Source organism: Panthera leo, chromosome E3 (genome assembly GCF_018350215.1).
Source record: "Panthera leo isolate Ple1 chromosome E3, P.leo_Ple1_pat1.1, whole genome shotgun sequence".
In the NCBI taxonomy this organism is placed as follows: Eukaryota; Metazoa; Chordata; class Mammalia; order Carnivora; family Felidae; genus Panthera; species Panthera leo.
In genome coordinates this window covers 28,574,957-28,593,036 of record NC_056694.1, presented here as the reverse complement: position 1 = coordinate 28,593,036, position 18,080 = coordinate 28,574,957, and the positions used below count along the sequence as shown (strand labels likewise).

The 18,080-nt window shown below is 55.0% G+C and overlaps 1 protein-coding gene across 5 annotated transcripts in view; it reads right to left on the bottom strand.

The window, feature by feature from the left end:
* MYH11 (myosin heavy chain 11) overlaps positions 1 to 18,080 on the bottom strand; it is a 122,593-nt gene that overhangs the window by 15,144 nt on the left and 89,369 nt on the right. For all 5 annotated transcript variants that reach the window (XM_042922891.1, XM_042922887.1, XM_042922888.1 and 2 more), the window contains 15 exons: positions 17,259 to 17,452; positions 15,822 to 15,943; positions 15,643 to 15,712; positions 15,318 to 15,478; positions 13,624 to 13,732; positions 11,052 to 11,183; positions 10,754 to 10,960; positions 9,694 to 9,831; positions 8,485 to 8,608; positions 7,964 to 8,135; positions 6,176 to 6,388; positions 4,534 to 4,678; positions 1,914 to 2,120; positions 402 to 506; positions 161 to 313 (listed from right to left, as the gene is read on the bottom strand). In XM_042922891.1, coding sequence (XP_042778825.1) covers positions 161 to 313; positions 402 to 506; positions 1,914 to 2,120; positions 4,534 to 4,678; positions 6,176 to 6,388; positions 7,964 to 8,135; positions 8,485 to 8,608; positions 9,694 to 9,831; positions 10,754 to 10,960; positions 11,052 to 11,183; positions 13,624 to 13,732; positions 15,318 to 15,478; positions 15,643 to 15,712; positions 15,822 to 15,943; positions 17,259 to 17,452 — 2,252 coding nt within the window. The remainder of the gene's footprint in view (positions 1 to 160; positions 314 to 401; positions 507 to 1,913; positions 2,121 to 4,533; positions 4,679 to 6,175; positions 6,389 to 7,963; positions 8,136 to 8,484; positions 8,609 to 9,693; positions 9,832 to 10,753; positions 10,961 to 11,051; positions 11,184 to 13,623; positions 13,733 to 15,317; positions 15,479 to 15,642; positions 15,713 to 15,821; positions 15,944 to 17,258; positions 17,453 to 18,080) is intronic.

The window sequence follows — 18,080 nt, the reverse complement described above, 5'->3', positions numbered from 1 at the left end:
CCCTGACAAGAGACCACCTTCTCCTCCTGGAGGAAATTCAACAGCAGGGGGAGCCAGTGAGCCAAACAAAATGGCGCCAACGCTCAACCACAGCCTCTCCCAGCTCCTGAGCTACCCTTCAAGGCTTACACCTAGAAAGGCAAGGACACACGGCCAGCACCTGGATGTTCAGAGTTGAGATGTGGCGTTCCAGGTTCTGCTTGGCGTCTATCTCCTCGTCCAGCTGGTCCTGCAGGCTGTTCCTCTCGTCCTCCAGCTGGCGCAACTTGGTGGACACATTGAGTTTCTGCCGGGTTTCTTCTTGAAGCAGCTCCTACGAAATGCCATGTGGAAGTCTCAGGGAGCCACCCCCAGGAAGTCCACACCCCAGCTCCCTCTGAATCACGTGGCAGAATACCCACCTGGGTGTCCTGGAGCTGGGACCCAAGGGATGCCACATCCTTGGCCAGTTTTATGGCCTTCCCCTCAGCCTCGTTGAGCATCCCTGTGACACTCTCCACTTCATTCTGAGGGTGCCAAGAGACTGTGGTTAGAGCCCTCTAGAACAGGATCCTTAGGAAGTAAGAGAAGGTCTCTCGACTCACACGATAGGCCTCGTTGTATTCGCTGATTAAGAAATAGCCATGGGCTATGGGGCCTGATCATGGTAACCCCATGGCCCCCAAGGGAAGTGTAGCACCTATAAGTTGGGAAGCCTGGCTCTAAGAACCTCTTTGAGCCCCAGACTGTATTGGCTTGTTCCTGATCCTACTAAATGGACCCCGAATCCTCGCCAAGTTGGCAAAAATGAAGCAGCAGGTTAGAGAGTCTAGACAACTCGCCTGCTCCCTGAAGATGGAGGGGGGACGCAGATGGCACCTTTACTTCCAAGGGCCCTGTTCCCACCACCCTCTTCCTCACCTCTACTCTTTGCCCTTTCATTGACCTTCATGCCCCAACCAGAGATGCAGACACTAAAGGTAAGAAGCCCTCTACTGAGCTATCAGTCAACCGTCCATCCTCTCCCCCTTACGAGGAGAACGTAAATAATCTTGACTCTATGTCTCCAGGACACTGCCTGTGTTACGGTAGCGGAACCCCTGCTCTCAAGGGCACGTGGAAAGAAATCCTACTTAATGCTCCCCCTGGTCCCTGGTCCCAGGCTGTAAGCACACCGATTTATCAAAAGTCTGCCTGGGTCCCATGAATGGATGTCAGGCCAAGTGTCTAAGTCAAAGCTAACTGAGACCAAAGACCGAGAGACCTTGTCACTGCTCAGGTTAAAACCCATCAATGACGACTTGTCGCACGGAATAAAGATGAATGTACATAGAATAGGGCCTCGAAGGCCCTGTGTCATCTGGCCACAACCTACCTCCCTCGTCCCATCTTGTACCATGTTTCCCCTGCCAGCTCAGCTTTCTAGCGTCACTTATGTGGTCTCTTCTGATTTCCCACTAACCACTGGGCCCTTGCACATGCTGTCCCCTCCGCCTGGTAGACTTCTACTTATCTCAGATGATACCTCCTTCTTCGGGAAGCCTTTCCCGACTCCTCCTCCCGCCGGCCAGACCCCGCCCCCCCAGCCCCCGCCCCAGTTACGTACAGTGTCATTTTACACTCACTCATGGAATTATAAACGCCTTTCCCTCCACTAGGTCAGAGTTCTATGGGGGCAGGGAATGTGTCTTTCTTGCTGATGTATCTCAGGGTCAAACATGGTGCATGGTCTACAGCAAATACTCATAGACTTGTTGAAGGAGCAGAAGAAGGCCTTTCAAGAGTGAATTGAGGAGGGAGAAGCCCTCCTCTCCTCGAGGGACCTTACAAGAGGGAACCAACTTGTGCTGCAGCCAAAGACTTCAGTTAGCCGGGGAGAGCTTCGTCCCCCCCAGGGCTGGCCCCAAGGGCCGCTGGCCATGCAGGCCGCTCACCTGCAGCTTGTGGACCTTGTCATTGAGCTCGGCCCGGGCCCGCTCCCCATCGCTGCACTTGGACTGCAGTTCCTGGAGCTGCACCTCCAGCTTCTTCTTCTTGTGCTCCACCTCCTGCTTTGCCTGGTTCAGGACCCGCAGCTCCCCGGCCAGGTCTGCGTTCTCCTTCTCCAGCGTCTGCTTGTTCTTGTCTAGGTTGGCCTTGGCCTGGCCGGGGAAGCACAGGGCAGGGAAGGCATTACAGCTGTGGCCAGGAAAGCGGGTTAAGAACCTAACTCTGTCACTGGTGGATCTTCCTCCTTCCCTTCCCCTCCGGTCAGGTAGGTGCAGGGACCCATGCTTGTCCCCTTTGGGGAGAAACGCAGCAGTGTGGGGGACACACGGTCACGGTGAGACATTTTGCATTCTGTTCTGCTAAAGCTCAAAGGTTGCAAACCAGCATTCCACAAGCTACATCCAACCTGTCGTCATGTCCCGATAGACCTATTCTTTGTTGCCAACATTTAATAAAGAAAAAACTGCATTCCAGCGTCATTTTTAAAAAGTGTTGTGGGGCGCCTGGGTGGCTCAGGTTAAGCTTCCAACTCTTGGTTCCTTTCGGCTAAGATCCTGATGTCATGGTTAGGGAGTTTGAGCCCCACATCTGGCTCTATGCTGACAGCTCAGAGCCTGCTGGGGATTCTCACTCTCTGTCTCTCTCAAAATAAATTTAAAAATGTTTAAAAATAAAAAATCTAGTGTTCTCCATCATGACGGGTGGTGGTTACACAAATGCATACGTTTGTCGAAATTAGTTGAACTATACAGTTAAAACTGATGAGTCTTACTGCACAGACCTCAATAATTCTGATTTTCAAAAAACAAGCTAGGGGCGTCTGGATGGCTCAGTCACTTAAGTGTCCAATTCTAGATTTCGGCTCGGGTCACGATCTCACAGTTCAGGGGATTGAGCCCCACCTTGGGCTCTGGGCTAATAGCACGGAGCCTGCTAGGGATGCTCTCTCTGCCCCTTCCTATCTCTATCTCTCCATCTCTAAACAAACAAAAAAACCCAAGCTAAACACAAACATCCTCAGTGGGGAAGAAGTGAGAGCTTTTCCCCTAAGATCGGGAACAAGAAGGGTCTCACTCTCACCACGTTTACTCAGCATAGCACCGTAAGAGAAAATGTATGTTGTGTAGTGACAATTAGCAAATCTTATTTGTCCAAAGAAGTGACACAGTGTTCAACGTTAGTATTCAACTCCCACTTAACAAGAGTCCTTTTACTCACCTGGAAGGTGTGGGGGGGGGCTCAGTCTTGCCCTGCACTTTTCAGACACTGGGCCTAAGACCCCCCCTGTAGGAGGGTGGAAGACGGGGCCCGGACATCTGCATTTTAACAAAGTCCCCAGATGAAATGAAATGAACTCGTGTCTGGAAAGCATTGGAACAGTATCAGGCACATAGTCAGTGCTACGTAAGGGACTGTTGCCACTGTTCTCTTGTACAGGAAAATTGGAGATTCTTCTAGAAGAGGCGGAAAGGTGCTCAGTAAACCCCCTCAGGGAAGAAGAGTGACCTTGGCTGCCGAGAGAAACTCAAAACTGCCCACAATTTTTAGGTAATGCTGTGCCCATTTAGTCTAGCTTGGGGGGGCGGATATCTAGAAAGGGCAGGGATCGGGGGAGCCATAGTGCTGAGGGGGATGCAATCAGATCTTTAGGGACACCATCCGGATGTTGCAAGCTAAACAGCTCACCCCTGGGAAGGAAACACAAGGAAATTCTCCCAAGGGAGAAGAAGTTTTGGGTGTGAAGCATTCAGACTCGGGCTACTTAACTGCCTCGAATCCCACACACCCCAGATAGCCAAGCACGAGGGAAAAGAACGACTAGATCCAGTCATTCTCAAACTCTGCCGGAGAGCTAGCTGTTTTCCTCCAACCTGCAGGGAAATTAAGACGGAAAGAATGTTCTCCATCTTAAGTGACCCAGAAGTTGTTCTCAACTGTGGCTAAGCAACGGGGGCGGAGGGCAGGGTGTTGTAGACCCTGCCCCGGAGTGGGCAAGAGGTAGGCAGGCAGCTGCACTGCCTGGGTTCAAATCATGGCTTTGTCACTAGCTGTGTGACCTTGGGTGACTCTCCTCACCTCTAGACACTTTTTTTTTTTAATGTTTATTTTTGAGAGAGAGAGAGAGAGCATGAGTGGAGGAGGGGCAGAGAGAGAGGGAGACACAGAATCCGAAGCAGGCTCCAGGCTGTGAGCTGTCAGCACAGAGCCTGACGTGGGGCTTGAACCCACGAACCATGAAATCACGACCTGAGCTAAAGTTGGATGCTCAACCGACTGAGCCACCCAGGCGCCCCCGCCTCTAGACACTCTTGACCTCAGTTCCTTCGTGTGTAAAATGGGCTCAAGAGTACCTACGTCATAGGTGGATGTGAGGATTAACGGATACGTGCACGGCGCGCCCTGAAAAAATGCTGGCTGCCACCACGGTCATGAGACTCTTGTGTGGTGTGTGATTCGTCTCAGCACAGACCCTGATACGTGGTTATGTGAAGCTGTCGGCATGATGCTGTCACACACACACACACACACACACACACACACACACACACACGAGTCACCACTTACCCTCTTGAACTGCTCCAACTGCTCGGTGAGTTCCTCTACTGCCTGCGTGTGCTTCTGTCTCATCTCCTGGACCTGCGCCTCGTGGGACCGGGTCTCCTCGTCCAGGGCCTTCTTCAGCACCGTCACCTCTTGTTCCCTCTTGGCCCTGGGCAGGAAGAACACCGTGGATGGCAGTCGGCCGGAAACCGGGGCTCACCTCCGACAGTGCCGTGCAAAGCAACAAGAGCTCTCCGGGGACCCAGAGCTGAAGTCCCCATCATCAGCCCTCCCTGGCTGTGTGACCTCGGCTGAGTCCCCTAACCTCTCTGGACCGGGCATTTCCTCAGCGGCAAAGTAAAGAGCATGTCACCTGCCCAGAAACTCTCAAGGCCAGCACAAAAATACACCAAAGGCCAATACACTCTCAAGGCCAGCAAATAAATACACAGCATACTCAAAATCGTGTTGAAAAAACATCTGTGAATTACAAAATGTTCCTCCAATATTAATATTAGCTCTTACTTATTGAGCTTACTTATTATATGCCAGGCCTTGACCTAAGTTCTTTTTTTTTTTTTAATGTTTATTTTTGAGAGAGACAGGAAGCACAAGGGGGCGGGGGACAGAGAGAGAGGGAGATAGAGAATCCGAAGCAGGCTCCAGGCTCCAAGCTGTCAGCACAGAGCCTGACACGGGGCTGGAACTCACAAATGGCAAGATTGTGACCTGAGCGGAAGTCAGATGCTCAACCAACTGAGCCACCCGGGCGCCCTGCCCTAAGTTCTTTATAGACATCATCTCGTATAATCTTCAGAGTGACCCTTAGAGGGAGATACATTAATTTTTCCAGTTTACAGAGGAGAAATCTAAGGCTAAGAGATTCTTAGCCCATGTTGGTACATCCACTGTGTCATAGAGCCAGAATCTGAACCCAAATGATCTGGCTTTGAGCTCGTGCATTTGAAGACTACACCAAGGGCTTTTCTGTGTCATTGGCCAGGTGGGAAGGGGGCAGAAAACTGCTGACTTCTGGGCCCAGGTGACAGGTGTGGCACAAAACCTGAAGTGCAGGACATCAACCTCAGAGTTAGCACAGCACCTGATAAAGGATGCACTCAAAATCCATTTGCATGTTTGTTGAATGAATAAGTGACCTACTTTCATTGAACTCAGCATGCATTATCCAACAAGTGATCTGTTTCTGTTCTGGGTTTTTTGGTTTCTTTGTTTTGGGGTGTTTTTGTTGTTGTTGTTGCTGGTGTCTGTTAGCCCGTAGCAAATCTTAAGGACAAATCCAACAAATGTTATTTTAAAAATGTATCACAGGGGTGCCTGGGTGGCTCAGTTGGTTGAGCTTCGGACTCTTGATTTTGGCTCAGGTCATGATCTCCCAGCTCGTGAGTACGAGACCTGCGTCGAGCTCCACACTCACAGTGCAGAGCCTGCTTGGGATTCCCTCTCTCTCTCTCTCTCTCTCTCTCTCTCTGCGCCCCTCTCCTGCTCTCGCACTCTCTCTCAAAATAAATAAACAAAAAAACCCAAGGCGGTAACCGTAGGGCCCAAGGAACCCTGTCATTCAGGATCCGCTCTGGGTTTGCCCCTGTTCCACCAGCCACCTGATGCACGCGGCGGGGCGGGGGCGGCTGCGCGGCCGGTCTCCCACCTGAGCTCCTGCTGGGTGGCCGTGCTGTCCAGCGTGTCCTCCAGCTCCGTCTTGAGCGCCTCCAGCTCCTCCCCCAGGTCCCGCTTCTGCTTCTCGGCCTTGTTTCTCGCGGCCCGTTCTGAGTCCAAGTCCTCCTGCAGGTCTGAGATGTGACTCTCCAGCTCCCGGATCTTCTTGAGAGCGTTGTTCTTCTGAGCGATTTCATCGTCCAGCCTGCCAGCGACAGACCAGCATGGTGAAGGCCCTGGGGTCTCTGGCCCCCGAGATCTCACGGCGTGGCCAAAAGTTGTTTCCAGGGACCAGAGAATCCTGTTCCTTGGATATCGAAAGCATGTTCCCCCCATGTCCCCGAGACACGGTGGACCCCTTCCTGCTAGGTCGGACTGCGTGCACATTAGGACTCATCTGATGTCCACAAACAGTGGTGAGTGTGTGTGTGTGTGTGTGCAGAGCATGGCTCCAGACTAGCAAGGCACCTAGTACACAGCAGGTGCTCAACAGATGCTCTGTAAACATCGGACAATTATTTCTCCCTAGCAACTACTCGTTTTCCTTTCTCCTCTTTGCTCTAACCGTGGCTGAGTGCCTGCTCCATGCGAAGCAGGTGACCAGGTATTGCTCGGGGAGGTATTAAAACCAGGGCCCCCAGTGTGGGGGAGGCAGCAACCGTGGGTCAAGGTGGGACGGGAGAAGCATCGTCCAAATGGCCGGGAGCACGTGAGGACTTTCATGGAAGGCAGCTCCCTCCTGACGCACGGTGGAGCCGGGCTCTTGTTTTGCCGTGGTGAGTGGAAAGGGAAAAGCGTGAAGAGAGGGCACAGAGGCAAGATTGCACAGGGCAGGGGCAGGTGAGATGGTAGGGAGCTTGGGAATGGGGAGCAGCTAAGAGAGAAAGCTAGATGGTCGGCTGGGTCCGGCTGTACGTGGCGGTGGGGGGCCGGGGCGGGGGGGCCTCTGAGCACCAAGCTAAGGAAGCCGGCCTTCCCTGCACGAGCCAGCATGGGTTTACGCCCCAGGTGATGTTTGCGGTTCATTGCCCTCGCTCCCCCCGCAGCCCACGCTGGAAGAGATAGACCTGGCCAGGGGATCAGTCAGAAAGTTCTGGGGCTTTCACCCCAGCCCTGCCTCCGCAAAACTGTGTGACAATCACGCGTTCCTTCACGTCCCCAAGCACGGCTTCCTGCTCAGTGACGTGGAGATCACAGCAGCGTACCGGCCAGGTGTGAAAGAACATACCGTCTGGAAAGACCCCGGCACGCAGCGAATAGGAAAACAACCCTTAGCTGGGGCTGCAAGATTCCCAGTATGAGGCATGAACTCAGCCAGGGAGAAGGGCAAACAGGGAATGGGGTCACCACCCCTTCCAAAGGACTGGTGGGATCTGGGGGCTGCTGCAGCCAGGGGCGGGAGGAGAGCGGTGGGCAAAAGTCAGGGGAGACGGGCATTGATGGCAAGGGCCCTAAGAGGGAGGGGCAGGAGGCTCATCCCGGCCTCGGGCACTTGGTGCTTGACATGCCAGTGGAATGGACTCCATGGGCAACTGGAGATGACAGAGGCCTGGAGGTCTGAGGGGCAGACGCGGCGGGAGCAGGGGACACACAGAGACAGGATGGGCTCGGCGGCGACAGAAGAAAGTCAGTGGCACTGTTGTGGAAGTACAAGCAGGGCAGGGGAGGCACCCGGGAGGACGGAGGCCTGCCTGGAGGAGGAGGAAGACGGGGCCCACTGTGGCCCCCCGGGACACATGAACACAGGACGTCAGGATGCACCCCCCGCAGGCCGGGCTACCTGCTCAGGGCGGCCTGCAGCTCCTCCTCCTTCTTGGCCAGCTGCATCTTGAGCTCCGCGATCTGTGCCTGGAGGTCCGCTATCTGCTCGTGGAAGTCACTAGCCTCGCCCTCCAGCTTCCTCTTCAACTTCTCCAGCTCCTGCCGGCTCTTCTCCTCCTTCTTCAGCCGCACTGTGAAAAAGCCAGGGGCCCCCTCAGGAGGCGGCAGCTACCAGAAAGGCGCCCGGAGGACAAGCCTTTCTGCTCGGGCAGTTCACATGCACACACACACACACACACACACACACACACACACACACGCACCCGGCCCTTCAGGTAACTGTCATGGCCCAGACTGCTATCTTGTGGCAAGAAACTCAATGCTGATGAAAAGCCCCTTGACGATTACTGGCGTATTGGCCGCGAGAGCCTGGGGAGGGTTGTACCTCTCCTGAAATAACGTGCCACACTCAAATCTGCTCTCTGATCTTCCCAGCTTTACCACGTCCATTTGAAACCCTGTTGGGGGTGGCTGGGTTACCTTCCAGTTCTGAAATCATAGATTCGTGCTTGTTTTTTAGCTTGGTAAGGTTCTTGGCCTTTTCCTCCTCTTCTGCAAGATTTGTGGTTAAGTCACTAATCCTCTCTTCGAGGAGTTTTCGCTCCTTTTTGGGAAAAGAAAGAGAAATATCGGTAGCTTTTTTTGTTTCTCTTCTGCAAGACGGGCCTTTCACTTTTTGTAATTTCCAGATCAACAGTTGGCAGGGAACCCCCCACGAACACCAAGTGCTATGTTGAGGTTTAAAATGATAAAGAGAAGTTCCTTAACAGTAATTCCCTATAACCCAGTCACTTCTCATCTTGTGGGACCTCTGCCCCTCCTACTTCATGTTCTGGGCAGGCGTGCCCTCTTCCCTTATGACCACATGTCAGCTGTTCTCCGCCACAGGGCCTTTGCACAGATAGGACCATCTGTTGAGCTGTTCCTTCACTCCCCTTCCAGCCACTCTTCATTTGTCGGGTTCCCACTTCGATGCTGCTTCCCCCAGGAAGCCTTCCCTGAATGCCTGGTTTCCATCCCTCAGTGCTGTATTTTTACAATATGGTGAACCTCCTTCAGAACCCTGACTGTGATGGTCATTAATGGTTAGGTGTATGATTATCTATTTTCTGCCTCACTAGAGTATGAGCCCTGCCAGGGCAGCGCCCTCCTTCAGCATATAGGCCCTGTGCCCAAAACAGGGCCTGGCTCATGGCAGGTGGCCAGCTGACATCTAGCTCAAGGAACTAAAGGAAGCCCAAACTCGGTGGGGCTGGGGAGTGGTTATTGCCTAGGGGGGGCCTGCGCACTGCAGTTTACATGGGGACTTTTGGGCACTGCAAGTCCCCATCCCAGAAAGCCCTCAGTCCCAGACGAAGCAGGACAGCCGGTCACCCTATTACGGACTGGAAGCAGTCCACGAGAATGAGGGAGAGGCCCCCAAGAGTCAGGCACACGTGGCTGCCTTTGCACACCCAGGGGGGCTCCACTGGCACGGAGTTTCTGAGACCCGGTGCTGGTGGGACCACCGGGGACCCCGTCCATGGCCCGCCGGTATCCGGACGGCAGTCAGGAGGCCGCCTCCCGCTGCTGAAGCCAGAGCCCTCTGCGTGGCCTCCGGCGTCTCGTATTTGGCCCGAAGGGGCAAGTATCCGGAGCCCTCAGCCCCGCGGAGCCTGCCGTGTTAACGCAGACGCTGGCCCCACTCACTTTGGACAGCTTGTTGTTCTGATCATCCATGACCAGAATATCGTCCTCCAGTTTCTTGATCTTGGCCTCGGCCGTGACCTTCTCGAGCTGTAACTTCTGCCTCGCAGCTTCCTCCTCCTCCAGCTGTTCCTCCAGGTCCTTGGTGGGGGAAGGGGAAAAAAAAAATCACAGCCTCGCCCACCCCAGAGTCCCTTCCTCGGAACTCTGGGGACTGACCCACCCAGAAGCTGGGCCTCCTCGCCCCTGTGCTCTGCGGTCTCCTTTTACTGGAAATACAAGTTTTGGGAAACCACTTGGCTTCACGGGGCCTCAGTTTTCCCCGTCCGTCGAACGGGAACAGTAGATACCGTGGCCGTTTCAAACTATGTCCACAAATTCTTTGGTCCTCTCCCCTTCAGCGTGGGCCGGACTTAGCAAAGCGGTTCCAACAGATAAAATCGGGAAGAAGCCGCGGAGTATAACACCCGACATTAGGCTCTACGAGGCACTGTGCTCTCCTCTCCTCTTCCCTCTCCGGATCCACCCCTCCTTGCAGGGAAGCCAGCGGCTCTGCAGTGAGGACCCTCCGGCAGCCCCAGGGAGCAGCCCTCAGGTGAGGGACGGAAGCCTCCTGCTGACAGCCACAGAGTGAGCCTCGAGGATGGAGGGGGGGTGGGCGTTCTCCAGCCCTGGGCTCCCGTCCCAAGTGCAGCCTAGTGACAGACCCTGAGCCAGAACCTCCCGGCCGGGCCGCTCGCAGACCCCTGACCCTGTGACACAACGGCTGCTAAGTTCTGGGGGGCTTCCTCCCGCGGCGATGGCTAACTGATGCGCCTGCCCCTCACGTGGGGTTGTGCCTGAGAAGGTTTTCGTGGGCGGAGTGCTGGGTGGAAGAGAGTTGGGGGGGGGGGCCAGCCTTCAAGTCCCCACCCTGGCCGTGTGGCCGCGGGCAGACGGCCATTCCTCTCCAACCCCCGGTCCCCACGCCTGGCCAACGGGGACACGCGGGACCCTGCGGTGAGGGCCAAGCGATTCGGACCCCCCCCCCCGCCCCGCAACGGGCGGCCCCGCGGGGCCTTACCAGCATCTGCTGGGCCATCTTCTTCTTCTCGGCCTGCAGCTGTTGGCCCCGGTCTTCCTCCTCCTCCAGGCGGGCCTCCATCTCGTGCAGGATCTCCTCCAGCTCCTGCTTCTTAGCCGCCAGGCGCACCCGCATCTCCTCGGCCTCGGCGTACAGCTCCGTCTCGGCCTGCAGCTGCTCCTGGAGCAGGCTCTTCTCCTCGGCCAGCTGCCCGCGGGGAGAAGGCAGGCGGCGGCTGAGCCCCGCGGGGGCGCGCCCGGCCGCCCGCCCGCAGCCCCAGCCGCGCCCGGCCCGCTACCTGCGTGTGCCTCTGCTCCAGCTCCTTGAGCTCGCTCTCCGCCTTCTTCTGCAGCTCCTTGGTCTTCTGCAGCTCGTCCTCCTTGGCCTGCATCTCCTCCTCCTGCCGCGTCACCTGCAGCAGCGGCTTCACCTGCGCGCACGCGGGCACGCGTGAGCTGCGCTCAGCACACGAGGGACGGGCTCCCGTCGCGACCGAGATCGCGCTCCGCCACCAGGGGCGGGCATACCCTGCCCCGCACCCCCCGGAGGGGGACCCCTGGGAACTCCCGGGGACCCCGCCGACACCTAGCGCGCAGAGGTCGGGGACGCCGCCGCATGTTCTAGAACGCACGGGGACGGCCGCCAGAACACAAGACGGTCCATCCCCGGACACCCACGGCACCGAGGCTGCGAAACCGTCAACTAGGGCAACGGAGAAAGGCGCCGAGCGTCAAGGAAGAAGTCTCCCCTTCTCCCATGCAGTCCCTGCCCAGAGAGCGTTACTGCGGACAAACCAACATGTTTCCTTCCGAGGGGAAAACGAGAAAAAAGAAAAAAAATCTCCCACATCCTACCTCCCCATCAAGGTCATTACAGGCGTTATCGGCACTTCCTGCCAGCCTTTTACCAAATACACCCGAGATCATGCTGCCCAATTTTATATGCTGCTTTCATTACTTTAAACTGTAAGGTGGTTATTATTATTATTATTATTACCCCATTCCGTTCTATCATCTTGACAACTTTCTTTTCTGATAGCTGTCATTTTTGTCGAACAGAAGTGGTGAGGGGCGCCTGGGTAGCTTAGTCAGTTAAGTGTGCAACTCTTGATATGGGCTCAGGTCATGATCTCACAGTTTGTGGTTTCGAGCCCCACGTCGGGCTCTGCACTGACAGTGCGGAGCCGGCTTGGGATTCTGTGTCTCCCTCCCTTTCTGCCGCTCCCTTGCTCATGTGCACTCTCTTTTTCTCCCTCAAAAATACATAAAGAAACATTAAAAAAAAAAGTGGGAGGGCGCCTGGGTGGCTCAGTCTGTTGAGCATCCGACTTTGGCTCAGGTCACGATCTCACAGCTGGTGAGTTTAAGCCCTGCATTGGGCTCTGTGCTGATGGCTCAGAGCCTGGAGCCTGCTCGGGATTCTGTGTCTCCCTCTCTCTCTGACCCTCCCCCACGGGAGCTCTGTCTCTCTCTCTCTCTCAAAAATAAACATTAAAAAAAAAAAAAGTGGTGACAGAGGACATCCCTGTATCGTTCCTGACCTTAGGGGAAAGCTCTCAGGTTTTCTCCATCAAGTATGATGTTCACGGCGGGTTTTTCATATAAGGCGTTTATTATGTTGAGGTATGTTGCCTCCAACCCTACTTTGTCGAGGGTTTTTAGACAGCCATCATTTTTAAGAGTTAAAAACATTCTATTGAATTAATGAGTCTGTTGGGGCTGGACACTGGCATTTTGCTATTTTAAAGTTTCTTTTTAAAATTTATTTATTTATTTTGAGAGAGACAGAAACAGCATGAGTGGGGGCGGGGCAGAGAGAGAGAGAGAGAGAGAGAGAGAGAGAGAATCCCAAGCAGGCCCTGCACTCTCAGCACAGAGCCTGATGTGGGACTTGAACCCACAAAACTGTGAGATTATGACATGAGCTGAAAGCAAGAATAGGATGCTTAACCAACAGTGCCACCCGGGTGCCCTGACATTTTGCTATTTTAATAAGGCCATAACAAATACCCTGAATTTCTGGTTTTCTTTATTTCAGATGGCTTCCTTAGGACAGTGTTTCAGAAGTCAGATCAATGAAGATGAACCTTTCCAAGAAGAAGCTTCCCCTTCCTGTTGTTCCCTAGGCTGACTCCTGACTCCTTGTGTTCAAGCCCTCACCTGGCCCCAGGGAATCCCCTGTTGTATAGACTCTGGCTCCTTCCCTCCACTTATCCCATTCCACCTTTAGGTATTTATTTCCGTGTTTATCCGCTCCCTGTCTGCTCGCCCGCTCAACTAGAACATTCATGAGACCAGAGCCCATGATGTCTCTTCCCCCCGCGGTACCCCCAACACCTCGCACATGCCTGGAACACAATGGGAGCCCGATCAATATTGCTCGACGAAAAAGCTTTGTGCCAATTTTCTCACTCAAGAGCACGTAAGAGGAGGCTGTGTCTGTCACAGACTGTCTGTCACCACTTGGCACAACCGTTCGTGACAGCTAGTGACCCGGCAAGAACAAGCTTTGTCCCCAGAGAAGCACACAGTGGATACCCCAACAACCTGGAAGGATCTCCAGGGGAGGGTGCTTTGTGAAAAAGCCAGTCCCCACGATGACATACCGGAGGGCTCCATTTATGTAACATTCTAGAAATGGCCACATCACGGTAACGGAAAACGGATGAGCGGTGACAGGACTATGGCGGGGAAGTGGGTGTGGCCATAAATGAGCCACGCGAGGGGGTCCCTACGGTGATGGAAATGCTCTGGATCACAGCCAAGGTCATTCAAGGTCAACAGCCCCGCTTTGGGAGCATCTGGAGGGGACAGCCCGGGCTGAGCGTCCCCAGAGCAGGGTGGGGGGGGGGGGGGGGGCGGAGCACTCACTTTGGTGAAGAGCCTCCACCACTGCCAATTCCTCAGCTTGAGGTAGGCCGCACAGTTCCTCTGAATCACCTTCATGGCTGTCAGCTGTTGCTGCCGCTTGGCGAAGGCCCTGGGGAGATGGAAGGGGACATCGTGAGGAGCCCTGGGGGGCCCAGCACCCGCCTCCCTGTGTTGTCCACGGGGTCCTGTCCCGCAGCATCCTGAAAGCAAGACGCATCTGCTGGGCATGTGGTTTTGTGATTCGTGTGGGGACATCCCCCCATTCTCTCCAGCTCAAGTTCTTTATATATATATATATATATATTCTTTATATATGTATATGTTTATTCTTTTTGAGAGAGTCTGAGTGGGCAAGGGGCAGAGAGAGAGGGGCAGAGAGGATCAAAGTAGGCTCTGCACTAACAGCAGAGAGCCTGATGCGGGGCTCGAACCCACGAACAGTGAGGTCATGACCTGAGCCCAAGTCGGATGCTCAACCTACTGAGCCACCCAGGCGCCCCTCTCCCACTCAGATTCTTCAGGAAGCTCCGAGCATCAGCACACGCACGTTGTCTGGGCACAGACCATTTAACTAATCTGGAGGCCAGAGCCCTGCTCACAAAATAGTGAAAACCCCAGCTCACAAAATAGTCTGGACTCGGGACGATGGTCCAAACTACACCAAGGAAGGCCATTCCTACACATCTCCAACCGTTCCGTGTCTTCCCCAAAGCTGAGTGTCTGACAAACGTCTTCTCTCCTTCGGGTGCGTTTTAGAAATCTCAAATCTGACACCGAACCAGCGCTCTTCCTGTTTAAGGGCTGCTGGGTCTGCGAAACCACAGCACAGAGAGCTCCTTCCTCTTTCCCCTGCTCGGCCGCCATCTTGAAACATAGGTGAACTCTACTTAGTGAGGCTGGGAGGAGCGGCATCAGAGAATTTAGTTATGAAGTTTAACAACGGGGGTCTGTCCCTGGACTGCAAGCTCCCCACTTCTGGCCTTGCCTGTCTTGGATCCACGTGGCAGTGAATCAGCCCAACACTATCAGGGCTGTGCCGATAAGAGCGTGGTCTGTACCTCGTGGTAACACATGCCCTGGATAGAGAGCCAGTCTGCCAGCCCTGTTGTCCTCCTCTTTGGGATGTGAGTTTCCTTGAGGAACCTCAGCCCTCACGCAGACCCCAGGCTTCACAATCGTCCAAGACTCTGCCTTATGAACCCCTTTCGGACATGGGGCTACGGATGCAGCTCGACACTCTTTCCTCAGATTCTTTACCACATTCTCACACTTCTCACACGATAACCAGGCCCTGCTCTCAGCCCTCTTCATGCCACACTTCATGGACTCCTCACTGACAACCCCATGGGGCAGGTGGGCGTATCCTCATTCTCCAGTGGAGAGACCTGAGCCTCAGAGAGAGAGAGAGAGAGAGAAACTTGTCCAAGGTTCACCAGCAAGTAAGTGGGGAGCCACGTCTAAAACTCCAAGGCCACGATCTTACCCCCTTCCCGGCCTGCCCTTGAAACTAGTGTGTGTCTCTAAAGCCGCACCATTTCTGTCTCTGCCACCAAAAGCAGCCAGTCAGTCACGGATGCCTCCGAAACTACACCGTGTCGTAGAAGCAGGGAAGCAGGACACGAGGCCTGAGAGCCTCTGGGAGTGTGCGCGTCTGGGCTGTTTGCCAGGAGGCGATACAGCATGGGGGTCCTTACTTTCTGGCCAGGTAGCCGCGGCACATGGCCTGGAAAGCCATGATGACGTCGGTGATCTTCAAGTCTCGTTCCTCTTCCAGATGGGCCAGGACCCCCGTTCGGAAGAAGATTTTGCTCTGCCCGATTCTGTACAAGTTGGGGTCGAGTTCCAGGGCTTTGATCTGGAGGAGGAAAGGGGGACAGGTATTCCCATTCTCGGCTGGGACACCGGGCCTACGTGAGGCATGTTAAGGAGGGTCCCGCCCCCACGAGCTCCTGGCGACGCCACCAGGGGCCGGGAGGTTTGCCGTCGGACTTCTGGGGAGGGGCTGGGGGCAGGGCTCACCATGAGAATGCAGGCCTGCTTCCCGTCCATGAAGCCTTTGGGAATGGCGTTGGCAGCCAGGATCTCGTAGCTGGAGACACAAGGGCGGGTGTCACTGACCCAACGCCTCCCCTTCCCCCGGCCTGGCTCACACGGCCCCTGCACCCCCACCCCACCCCGTGCCTGCCCGGCGGGCTCACCGCTGGCGAAACTCCTGGAAGACGATCCTGTTGGGGAAGCCCTGACGGCAGATGCGGATGCCTTCCAACACCCCGTTGCACCGCAGCTGCTCCAGCACCAGAAAGGCGTCCAGCTTGCCCGACTGCGAGGACAGGGAGGCCAGTGGACCCCTGGGGCCGGGACTCCGGGAGCAGCGAGCCCCGAATCTCCGGCCTGGGGTCCCACCTCATCAGGCCCACGAGAGGTCTCTCTGGTTCTTGGTGACACCGGCATCATGTGGCTGGACACTGCGGCTTCCTCCTCGTCACCTCTCCTTCCTCAGCTCTACAGCAGCGACCTCCCAAAGAACTCCCAACGGACCCGCTTCTCTCCACTGCCATCCGCTCACCCCCAGAGCACCCCGCCTGCTTCCCACTGTTGTCTTGCCTCCCCCCTGCAACCTCTCATACCCCTTCTCTAACATCAGTCGGATCATGACATACCCCTGCTTTCAAAAGCCCCCAGTGGCATCCTCCGGAAGGAAGGCCAAGCTCGGGGCAACCCACAAGGACCAGCCCCTGCCAAGTGATTCAGCCCTGTCTCTCCCCAATCCCGGCCTCACACCATCACACGTCAGCATGAAACAACGACCTACCTAGTGTTTCCCTATCTAGACCCTTCATTTCTCAACTCACATCTTTGCTTCTGCTGGTCCCTCTACCTAGGATCCCTGCCCCACCTCACCAAGGGGATCCCTCCTCCTTCTGGAGGCAGGTTTCTCCGAGCCCTGAGGCTGGAGTGGAAGCCCAGCTACACGTTATTCTCATAATTTACCATGTTACACTGTGATAGCAGCTCATTTGTCTCTCTCTCCCACTGGATCTCCCATAACATCAGCACCACTGGCACCTGGGGCTGGACTGGTCTCTGATTTTCCATCCGTGAGGGCCGCCCGGTGCACCACAGGGTGTTTAACAGCATCCCTCCCTGGCTTCTATGCACTGGATGCAAACAGCAGCTCCCTCCCAGTTATGACAACCAACAGTGTCTTCAGACATGGCCAAACGTCCCCTGGGGGACACGACCGCCCCAGCCGAGCACCCCTGCACTAGATCACGATGCGAACCTGCAGGCAGGGACTGCAGTTCATCCAGCACCGTATCCCCAGCATCCGACACAGGTGCAGCTCAGTAAATATTGATTGGAATAACGAACGCGTGAGGGACCTGATGCCCTGGTCAGCAACTCCAGGGCTGAAAGCCCCTTCTGTTCCCTTGCTTTCCTTTGTCTCCAGGATGCGGAATGGGTACCAAATTCAGACAACCTGCCATCCATGTCAGACGGAGCCCTTGGGGTATGGAGGGAAGCTTTCCTCCTGCCCCTTTACCCCGGTCTGCTTCTCCCTTTCCCAAAGCTGCCGGACGCTAGCCCCAGGGAGGACCTTCTGACCACCCAAGGAGCCGGGCAGGGGGCCTCACCCTCTTCTCGTGGTTGGGGATGATGCAGCGCACAAAGTTGGGTGTGGTATTGCGCAATGTGGTCATCAGCTTCCCCAGCTGCTCTTTGTACAGCTGCCCCACCGTGCGGAACATGCCCTTCTTGGTCTTGGAGGCGCTTGGCAGTGAGCTCTCGGTCATCTTGGCCATCTGGTCCAGGCCCACAATGCGGTCCACTGTGGGGCACATTAATGTTGGTGTCAGCCTCTGGCCCACCCAGGAGCCCTCAAACCCCCACAACAGGCCAGAAGACCAGAGTGTGGAGACCCCAAGTCCTCTGCTCCCTCCTGGGGAGCACCACCCCCTTCTTTCCTTTGCTGGCCAACACCTTTCCTCTGGCAATAGGTAAAGGGAGGTGTGCAGAGGATTGCTTTCTGTGTATTGTCTATTTGGGAAATCCTGAAAGCCCCTGAAAGCCCAAATTCTCTCTGATGTTGTCACAGAGACCCGGGAATAAATCCTGCTCATGCCATGGCCTTGGCCTGGTGCCATTTTGTGCCTCAGTTTCTCCTTCTACAAAATGGGGGTAGTAACAGCATCTACTTTACAGGGCAGGAGTAAATGAATAAGGCATGGAGAGCATTTACCCCTCCTGCCTGCCTTCAGTCCTTCATCTACCAACAAATGTTTTTTGAGAGCCTATTATGTGCCAGGCCCCGTGGATATAGCCATGAACAAAGACCCTGTGTCTCTACACACACACCCCAGCCCATACTCTACACATATTCTAATGGAAAGAGAAGGATAAATGTTATGTATACAAGTAATATTCTAAGTGGTGAGGCATGCTTAGAAAGATAAAGC